Source organism: Cavia porcellus, unplaced genomic scaffold (assembly GCF_034190915.1).
Source record: "Cavia porcellus strain 051 isolate PalLab524CR breed Dunkin Hartley unplaced genomic scaffold, mCavPor4.1 scaffold_3, whole genome shotgun sequence".
In the NCBI taxonomy this organism is placed as follows: domain Eukaryota; kingdom Metazoa; phylum Chordata; class Mammalia; order Rodentia; family Caviidae; genus Cavia; species Cavia porcellus.
Genome location: NW_026947486.1, coordinates 107,246,038 through 107,256,739, shown reverse-complemented (window position 1 = coordinate 107,256,739; position 10,702 = coordinate 107,246,038). Strand labels below are relative to the sequence as shown.

The window sequence follows — 10,702 nt, the reverse complement described above, 5'->3', positions numbered from 1 at the left end:
ATCGATTTATATTAAAGAAAATAAAAACAAAATGAGTTGCATGTGTCAATTCTCTTTATATGCTTTGTTTTTGTTGCTGCCGTTTCAGTTCTTGGGAATAATTCCAGAAACTTCATGCTGAGTTACATACCCAGCCTTTTTCACTTTTTGTTAAATTTTGAGACAACGGTTCCTTAAATTGCTGTGGAGGAACTTGTGCTCTTCCTGTTCCAACTTCCTCTAAGGTTAAGATTACAGGCAAGAGCCACCACAAACAGTCTTAATTCTTCATATCTTTTCTTGTGAATTTGTCTCTATTATTATGTTTATTTTAATGTGTTGACCATTTTTTCTGTACTACTCCAAACCCACCTACATTAGTATCATTTTAACAGAACGTAACACATTTTAACAGTAACTATGTTGCTATCATGTAATCAGTCGTCACAGTTAATCTTTCAACCCTATTTTGCTAAATAATACATATTGAAGAAATGAATAGAGCTAGCTAAAATGTCTCAACTAACAAATGAAATACTAGGTAAACTTTGCTTTTAATATTAGCCCTGAGATGATTACTCCCATGATAAGAATGGAAGTTTAGGCTCACAAGTCAAGCAAGCTATCAGCGGTTACCACATAAATCCACTGCAAACATAGCACAGAGATAAAAATCTTTGTCAGAACCAACTCATTCTTATTGAACTCAACCTTTGTGCAAAGAGTAAGGCATTCTCAACTCCCAGTGAACTAGTCTTTCCTTACATGTTTGACTTTCCTGTTTTGATGTTGATTTTCTGATGCTAATTTCACCTCCTCCACGTGCTACTCCTGTGAGTCACAGATCTCTTTCTTTCTTTCACATACCTACTGATCAGGTCTACAACAGGCACTTCCGTTTTCCATAGATGACTATAACCATTCCATTTTTATCCTTGCTACACAGAGAGATAAAAAGATATTTCAAGGGGCTGGGGATTTAGCTCAGCGGCATAAGCGCCTACCTTGCAAGCAGGCAGTCGTGAGTTCGATCCCTGGTACCGATAAAAATGAAAAAGACAAAAAAAAAGGTATTTCAATAAAGGATAGGAAAATTATTGGTCTTATTTTTGAAATATACGCACAGCATATACATATGTACATATAATTTAGTTATAAAATAATATAGGATACAGAAATTTTGTTACTCATCTTTCACATTTTCCCAACCACACAACCAAATCTTATTCATTCCCTTTCAACAGTTCTTCTCATGCTTCTCAGGAACATAGACTATCTCAGATGTCTTAATAATTAAAATTACTGAACAACAGGAACAAGAAGAGAAAGTCCAGAATGTCGTCTCTGAAAATACTTTCAGAAAGTTTCTGAGTACATCCAGGTACATTGGAAAGAGGAGACTGTTACAGAAATAAACATGAACTGTGAAAAAAAGACAAAGTAGAGTGGTTGCCAGACTTATCTCATCCATGGAAAACAGTAAGAATGCAATGTACATATCATCAACATGGAGTTATTTCTGCCAGAGGAAATGCTTTTGGGGACTGTACTGAAAGAGGCACAGAAGGTTGATATATGACAATATTTTACTGAGACAGAAAAATATTACTAAGACATATAAAAGAGAATAATAGATTCCAAGAACTCATCTAAAGAGAGGGAAAAGACAGGAGAAATGACAAATAACATTTGGGGGGTAGTGGTACATGCCCATAATCCTGTTACTCTGAGAGTGACATTTTGAGCCTGGCCTGTGATGTAGGTCTTTTTAAAGGCTCTGGGGTTGAATCAGCATAAAAGAAGGAGGAGGAGAGGAAGGGAAAGTGGAAGGAGAGGGTGAATGCAAGGGGTAAGGAGAGAGAAGCGAAAGAAGGGAACAGGAAGAAGAAGGAGAAAAGAAGAGGAGGAGGAGAAAGAAGAGGAAGAGGAAAGGGAAGAGAGGGGGATTGGGGGTATGGAAGGAGCGACAGAGGAGGAGAGAGTGGAGTAGGAGGAAGAAAGGCAAACTGCATTCCATACAAATTTCAAGAAGCAGAGATGATCTATTTTATCACCATCATACCTTGTTGTCATTCACATTTTAAAAATATGAAAGAATCATAAGCAAAACAACAAGATGATATGCATGGGCCAATGAGCGGATAATCAAGAGGTAAAGAAATGTCAGGAATACAAAACTATCACACTTAAAGCCTAACTGGAAGAAAGATAAAAGAATGACAGGTAATGCTAAAAATGTTTTACAGGAAATAGAGAATAAGGTTGAGAAATGTAAGCAGAACAAACGTCAAATTCTCAAAAAAAATGTAAAATAAAAAGGGCAAATAAAAGATTATCAACATAAACTTGTGGGATCATACATATTTATACATGTATGAAATATTTGCACAATTTAAAGCCTGGAATCTACAGGCTTAACTCTCATATGGCATATTAGAAAAAATGACAAAGAATGAACACTGAGGTGTGTCTTATTCAAATATCCTCTGGGCCTTAAAAATCTCAAAGAATGTATGAGTGGAAAGTAATAGGATGTTCCTAGAGTTCTCCAAATAATGGTCAATACTAGTGAAGCATTGAAAATTTAGAGTGTGACCCACAAGTTCAATGAATAAGGTCACTCACTTTCTAAAAACTCAGAGCATATTATTATTGCAAGATTTTTAATGACATTTTTTTAAAAAAATCTAACTAACAGAAAAAAATAAATTGAAAAGTTGAATAGGTTGTTAATTATTTATTCCATTTATCTGATGTATTAAAACAATGTAAAGATAGTATTCACAGGGAAAAGATGAAAAAAACATGTAAATGCTATAAAAGTTAACACAAAATTGATAGCACTTAAAAAGATGACAGGTAATAAATATTAATGGCTACACTGAGTTCATCATATTTCATGGCTGATGGTCAAAATAATTATATCTGAAAAATAGCTTAGATTTGAAAATAATTTTAAATTTTTAATTTTAAATTATTTTCAAACTATTTGAAGTTATAAGCAGTAAAATAAATAATAAGAGCAATTAAATTTGACAGCTCAAAGATTGGATGAGAGAATGAAAAAACTGGAAATATGCTAAACATTTTTGAATCTTTCTGAAACATCATCAAGAATTTTAAAAGGCAAATGACAAACTAGACAAATATTTGCAACATATGTCACTGATCACTAATAGCAAGCTTCTACAAATAGTAGAAATAACATGAACAATTCAAAAGAATATTGGACAAGCATATGAAAATTATACAGCTAATCCACAATACAGGAAAACCCATAGAATAAATGGCTTCTTTTCCTCCAAGAAAAAATTGCAGGAAATCAAAAGTGTGAGAAGAACCATTATCAATTTAAAAAGATGCAGAAGAGCTTCATAAACCAAATGTAATATGCTCACCTTTATAGAACCTAATTAAAATATTGTAACATTATTGAGTATTAAATATTAGATTAAAATTGTTCATTTTAGTGGGTGTGGTGATAATATTGCAGATTTTGTTTTTTAAGGTCTGTTAAAGAAACGTAATGAATTACTGAGGCATGAATTAATGGGATATCCAGGTTTGGGTTTAAAGTATGCCATTAAAATTCTAGGAAAAGGGCAGAAGAAGCAAAGATGATAATCATTTTTTTTTCAATTCAGGAAATGAGCCCGTGGGAATTCATTAAACCATTCTCTCTGCTTCTATATGTTTGGAATTTTTATTGTATACAGGTTCTACAAGTCCTAATAAGAATGCAAGTGTTAATTAAATATCAGATGTTAGTCTTCATACTTATAACTTTATAGGTGTGGATGAAATTAAATTCCTCTCTTAGGGCATTTACAGCTGTCCTGTGTACATCCTGGGCACTCCAGATATGAGAAGCAAAATTTCAGGAAGCCGATTCTGGCTACCAGTTTGACTTTTGTAGGTGAGCATCACGGGTGACGGGTGACAGGTGACGGGAACAGAGTAGCTTCAGGGAAGTAAAAATAAAATGGCAAAATCCCATTCATTCTTTGGAGTCTGACATGAAGCCAGAAGAAGAACCATTTTACCTGATGGAAGGGCAAAGTACAGGGCGGACAGCAATGCTCAGGCTCAGGGAAGTTGTTTGTGAAAGTGAGCCACAAGAGTGGCCGTGACTTCACAAAGAAAGCTCAGGCTTTGGTGGAAATGAGACCTGGGTCTCTTCAAGGAGCTGTCCGTTCCAAACCTAAATCCAGATTTTTGCTGGTGACCCAGACTTTACAACTATTTCCTGTCATTTTGGAAAACACACAAAAATACCCTGAAGAGTGACAGACAACATTTGAGATGTAGTATGCATGAGAACACATAGTGTTCCTTTCCTCATTTGCAAAGCCTCTTAGGAAAAGTTATGGGAAAGGGCAAACCAGAGCTGAAAGCCAGCTAAGGACCCAGTGAGGCTAGAAATGAGGAATTTATTGCAAATTTCATTTTGACCACATGTACTGAGAGGAGCTAGTGCTACACTGAAGAGCGACCCCAGTGATGGTTAAATGAGGCCATACAGGTGCACGTAAGTATGCAATTCAGGGCCCCTGCAATTTTCTTGAACCCTTCTAACTACCAGAGGTAAATCCCTCACCAAGTCTCCCTGATTTATACATTGGCTCCACTTGGCTTTACAGATCCACAATAGTACGCAGACTTTTCTCAGCCCCTACCCACTCCCTCCTCCACTGCCTAAATAAAAGCACACGATCTGGCTCCAAAGAAAACCAAGCATCTTGCCAATTAACATCTAGGAAACTGGGACACATATATGAGTGGGCATTCCAAGGAAGAGGATACGTTAAAATTTGGCTATATTTATCATGGGTGCAATTACCCAGGATATAGGATTTAGCAGTGGTTTAAACATCTGAAAGCTGCATTAAAATAATGTGCAATGTTGTTTAATGAAGTGTGAATTCAACAGCCCTGGGCAATAAGGACTGAGGGGCAGAATTTCCCTGGTAACATTAAGGAACCTGAAAGCTATTGTCTCAGTCTAATTAATAAGGTCCCCTTTCATTTTCCAAAGTGTCCTAGTTTGGGATGATTAATCAACCCTGTCCAGCTCCCCTTCACCCAGAAGATAACCCTTTTACCAAGGCTTTAAGAGATACCTTGGTGTAAGCCGGGTGTGGTGGCTCCCTCCTGAAAACTCAGCACTCTGGAGGATGAGGTGGGAGGATCGTTGCAAGTTCCAGACCAGCCTGGGCTACAAAGTGAGCTCAAGGCCAGCCTGAACTGCATAGCAAGACCCCAACTCAAAAAAGACACACACAAAAAAAAAAAGACAAAAAAAAGAAAAAGAAAGAAAAGAAATGCCTTGGTGTGTAGCCCTGAGGGTGCTGTGCTTTGATTCCTAGAGAGGACAGTGGGATATACTGGGAGTGAACTGGGTTCCCTGATCTCAGTGGGAATAATGAGGGGAAGAGTGAGAGTGGCAGAGGCCAATGACAATAGTTCACCATTAAAAGACAACCAACTCTTATTTTATGTAGTGCTTGATATTTATTGAAAAGGATGCCAATGCTTTTTTCCAGGTAGTATTGAAGAGCTGGGTTAAGTGCCTGTTGCTGCTTATTTGATTCATTCTTTTTGCTATCATTTGTCCAAATGCACACATCTGTGTAAGACTGCTATGATTTTGAAATAAAAACAACAGCTGTGCAAAAAAAAAAAATGTTGCATAAGACAAAAGAAATGTCAGTATCTTGGCTGCCAGGCACACCAGGCTCCTGCAGCAATCTACTAGGTCAGGGAAGGAAACTGGGAATGGATAGACAACTAACCAAGTTGCAAAGAGTGGCCCTTTTAGGGACTAGTGGGCTGTCCAAATCAGTGTCCAAAGAGGTACACCCAACTCAGGCATCTTCCAGGTTGGTCCTTATCTCCACAAGCAGTAGTCTACAGGAGGAATGAGCAGGTGGTGGAAAGTGGCAGCGTAGGTCTCTGGGAAGATGAAGGCCTGGCAAGCAGGTGGGTGGCCGCAGCAGGACTGTGGATGGTCTGACCAGTTTTATCAGAGGCCTGGCCAGTAACTGAGGATCAGGGAACAGTTATAGCAGCAGGGAAAGGGGACTGGGGCCGGCCAGAGTTGACACAGCATGCTTCAGAGCAAGGCCCAGCCTCAGGCCCCAGGGCAGCAGGTAACAGCACTATTCCCGGAACAAAGACAAGCACTACAGGGGATAAAGGAGAGAACAGGAAGGCCAGCGGAGGAGGGGACACAGGAGGCAAAGACAGGCTGAACACAGCAGCTCCCGGATTGATAGGGGGAGGGACGGGTGGCCTGCAGGTCCCTCCCCCTCGAGGCTCCCAAGGGTTCCAGGCCTAGTAATCATCTTCTTCATCGTCCTCATCTTCTTCGTCGTCATCCCAGCCAAAACACTGTTTCATCTCATCGACAAAGGCCCGGTAATCGCCTAGGATGGGGCTATCCATCTCGATGTAGGGCACCACCCACTCCTCGGCTTCCCCGGTCAGAAGGCTGATCAGGAATGCCACTTTCATGGCGTCGTTGCAGAATCGGTTTTCATTCACGAGCATGTAAGACGTGGTCTGCACGATAAACTCGGGGAGCCGGGCGCTTTCGCCGTTAAACGTTTCGGGGAAGGGCACCGGGCAGCTCGGCGGACGTACCTGGCGCAAAAGGCTGGCCCTCTCGCACACCAGCAGCCGCAGCTGTTCCATGAGCTGGCTGTTCTCAATGCTCAGGGCGCGGTGCCGCACCAGGAGGGCGTGCAGAAGCAGCACCAGCTCGTCCACCATCGCGACCTGCTTTGAAGGACTGGGCTCCTCGGTTGGGGTTCGGCGCGGCCAAAGTGCACTCTTCTGCCTCCCAAGAAATGCGCGTCCTTGGAGGCGATCCGGTGCCGGTGGCCAAGGTGGGGGCGGGGCGTAGCTGGGTCCGGGAGGCTGCGCAAGCCCCGCCTACAGCCTACAAGGCCACTGGGCTGGCCAGTGCGCCGGCGCGTGCGGTGGGGCGGGGCGGGGAGGGTGTGGCCAGGGTGAGGAGGAAGGGGTTGCAGCCCGGGCCAGGGAGGGCGTGGCCAGAGATGGGACCCGCAGAGTCTGGGACCCTTGGCTGCTTGGTCACTGGGGAGGCTGACAGATGCACGCCTGAAGGCCGGCAGGATCGAAAGTGCACTGAGGCTCATCTGTCAGCGACTGCCGCCCTGTTCTGGCTGAAACCCTACTCCCGGGTAGACTCACAAGACACAGTGTTCCTTTGTGAGTCTGTGATCACTAGGCTGCTTTGATACAGTGTTTCCCTCACACTTCTCCTTCTTTATTTAAATCTCAAACAAAGAAATATTGACACTGCTGCCGCACCGCTGGAGTTCACATCTTTTCAGAGTCACAGAGACTCTCTTGGGACCTGTCTCTTAAGACAAAGCAACGTTAATGATGTTGTGTACTTCTGTTTAAAAAAATCTGAATAGTTTTAACATAATAAGTTCTGCAAAATTAGCATCCAGTAACTACTTGCAGGGGTCTTATCGTCGACTGTTTCAAGTTGATGTTAGTGCCCTTAATTCCAGGTAATATTCTTTACATAATAATGAATAAACTATTAAGAGTTTTTTGGTTTTAAATCATTTTGATTTCTCTTTTGAAATGTGATTATTGAAGTAATTCACACCCTTTGGGGCCGGCGTCTTAGATGTCACATACATTAATGGCTTTGTTTTTAAAATAGACCCCCAAATTCAAACACTGCTTGTCACTTCTTCCACTGCTATCCTGATGCTAGCCTCGGTTTCTTACTCAGATTTCTCCAAAAACAGAGCATACTGGACAACTTGATTTTTTTTTTTTTTTTTTTTTTTTTTTTGAGGCAGGGTCTCACTCTATAACCAAGTTGGCCTGGAGCCCACAGCGATCTTCCTGTCCTCAGCCTCCTGAATGCTGGAATTACAGGATATTCTCCACAGAGTAGTGAAGGGAATCTTTCAGAAGAAAAGTTAGATCCTTTCAAACCCCTGCTCAAAACCTTCCAAGTTTCCCTTCTCACAGGATAGAAAGTAAGAAAACAAAAAGAAAATTGGGCACACTGTCTCTCTCCTGTCTCTGCTCTTCAAGAAATCTCTTCTCTTTGGCTCTAATGATGTCTTTCTGGCTGATTCTGGCATACATATATTTGCGATCTCAAAATTAATCCTTCTGTCTTACAATGCTCTCTCTCGATTTCTTTCAGAGAGGGCTTTCATGGCCAACTCATCTGCGATAGCACTGTTCTGTGCTGGCATTCTCTCACCCCTTAGCCCACGCCACTTGTCTACACAGCATCACTATATGTACAGCTACCATATCATATAGCACTTTGCTTATCACCTGCTTCCACGTTAGAATGTAAGTCCCTGAGGAATTTGCCACCTACTGTTTCTGTAATGGCTCTAAAAGTGCCTGTCCCCAAGTAGGGCCTCCATACATGTTTGATACACAAAAAAACAATACAGTAATCTCAGAGTACAGGTGTTGAGATAAGATTTAGAAATTGTAGCTGGAACAAAGGACAAAATGTTCTTCAAAATGCTCAATCTAGCCAGGCATGGTGGCACACAGGAGGCTGAGGCAAGAAGATCACTGTGAGCTCCAGGCCAACCTGGGTTACACAGTGAGACCCTGCCTCAAAAAGAATCAGGTTGTCCAGTATGCGCTGTCTTTGGTTTATAAATCAGTCTCCATTGCAAAATGATTACTAGTATAGTCAAAATGGCAAAAATGCATTTTAAAAGCAATATCTTTACACTACAATTAAGTGATTATTCATTTAAATGGAAACTGAACCATAACCCAGAGCCATAACTGAGAGGAAGAAGAAAAATAACACTGGTGACAGGGTAATGGAAGTTAAAGAGAAGGAGGGAGGAATGTGAGCCCTTGGACTGGCAGGGTCAGGAACTCCCACAATAGACAGTAAAATCCTCAAGAAGATCCATTCTCACTTGCACTTTCATTTTTGGCTGCTGAAGTTTTTACTAAGAGCTCCATGAATGCTCAGTGGTTGAAAAGGGGAATAGGAGAGGAAAGGGAGATATCAGAGGTGTCTAGTCATTGTGCCCATCTGCAGCTCAAGGCGGAGGTTGGGCATGGTTGGGTAGCTACCTGTCGCTAATACAGGAACAGAGGTCAGGGCTGACGGACCTAGGCTGCTGATACCTATACATGAACAGGAATGCACACTTGGCAGCTTGAGACCACAGGGTCAAATACTTGCCTAAAACCAGGAAAGCCATTGGTTGGCAGAGCTATACCAGAATTCCAGCCCTTCTGAGTGTAATTTGCATGGCCTTCCACAAAACAATGAATATGTTCTGAGTCTTGTGAATCCAGTGGGTCCAGGCAGCTGAGTGGGCAGGCAGACATGATTAGGCGATTAGGCAGGTGCTTCCCCCAGCCTGCTCCTATTGTCCCATGATAGGAGGAGACAGGATAGAAGCCCAATGAGTGAATACCATGGTCCAGGAACACAAGAAATCACCTGGTCAGAAATCCCTAGGGCAGAACAGACACTTTGTGGGGAGGTCCACCCCAGCTTGAAGGGGAGGAGTGAAGACAGGCAGCTTAACACTGGCTCACAGAGAAAGCAGCCAGGGGAAGAGGAACTCAACATACTGAATCCTAAGGTTCACATGAGCCAGCTTCCAGGTGCCTGCGGGACTTTCTTACCAGCATCAAGGCCCACCAGCCCGGCCTCTCCATCTTACTTTGCCATTTTCATTCCTCTTCCCCTCCTCATGTGACCCTCGAATGTTCCTTTATACCTGTGGGAAGGTGCTGAGGGCAAAGCCAAGAACTTCCTGGGATTTGCCTCTGGATCATTAAGGCTCAGAGTACCTCAGGAGTGGTTTGAACTGCAGCAAGGGGTGGGAAATAAATTCTATATTATAGAATACAAGAAACATATACAAGAAGAACACAGATTACCAAATATATGGCATTAATTCACAGAAATTATCATATAATTGTAGAAATATAATTCTGAAATATTTAAATTTTGGACTATGTGGTTAAGTGCAATCACTTTGCCCTTGTATCATCTAAGAGAGTAAACAGGAAGGAATTCCTTCAGTTCTCAGGCAGAGGGAGTTCCTGAGAAATTTAGATTGACTCTTAGGCAGTCTTCCCAGAGACAGATAACTCTGGGAACCCTATTTCTTGGAGGAGACAGAGCAAGACAAAAAATCCTGCTCAGTTTTTTTTTTCTTGCCTAGTTATTTTGATATAGTAACTTTACTTTAATATAGTAACTAGGCAATTCATAGTCATTATACAGGAGCTTGTACATTTGGTTTATTTCTAGCACTTCCATTATTTCCAAAATATCTGGCAGCATATTAAATCAGCTCTTATAAGTATTAAGAGAGTAGTCTATGATAATCTGTTTCTGCTTTTTGCTTTAAAGGCTTAATAGGTATCTTTCAAATTGGTTATTTTAGACTGTCTTCCATGAGGCAGAATGGTGTGGTAAACTAAAGATAACTACCAATTATTCGCACTTAGCAAGGTAGTGGAAACAGTGTTTCCTCCCCTGTGATTTGATTTGACAGGCAGAATGTAACAAAGTAGTTTAAAATACCTGAAACAAGACCTTGGAGCCTGATCACTTCCTTTCCCACATGGTGCGCTCTCCTGGGCAGACAGTGCCACATAAGCAGTAGACACGCCTGGAGAGATCAAGCCACCCACAAAGAGAAAGGGAAATCACATGAAGGAG

At 41.6% G+C, this 10,702-nt stretch overlaps 1 protein-coding gene across 1 annotated transcript; it reads right to left on the bottom strand.

The window, feature by feature from the left end:
- Positions 1-5,467: 5,467 nt before the first annotated feature.
- Positions 5,468-6,904, bottom strand: Ldoc1 (LDOC1 regulator of NFKB signaling). The gene has a single exon (XM_005001359.4). The coding sequence runs from the start codon at positions 6,748-6,750 to the stop codon at positions 6,313-6,315; it is 438 nt and encodes a 145-aa protein (XP_005001416.1). The 5' UTR covers positions 6,751-6,904; the 3' UTR covers positions 5,468-6,312.
- Between the last annotated feature and the right edge of the window lie 3,798 nt (positions 6,905-10,702).

What these genes read in the sequence shown, in the direction of transcription:
- Ldoc1 (XM_005001359.4), bottom strand. Translation starts at nt 6,750, where the DNA reads ATGGTGGACGAGCTGGTGCTGCTTCTGCACGCCCTCCTGGTGCGGCAC.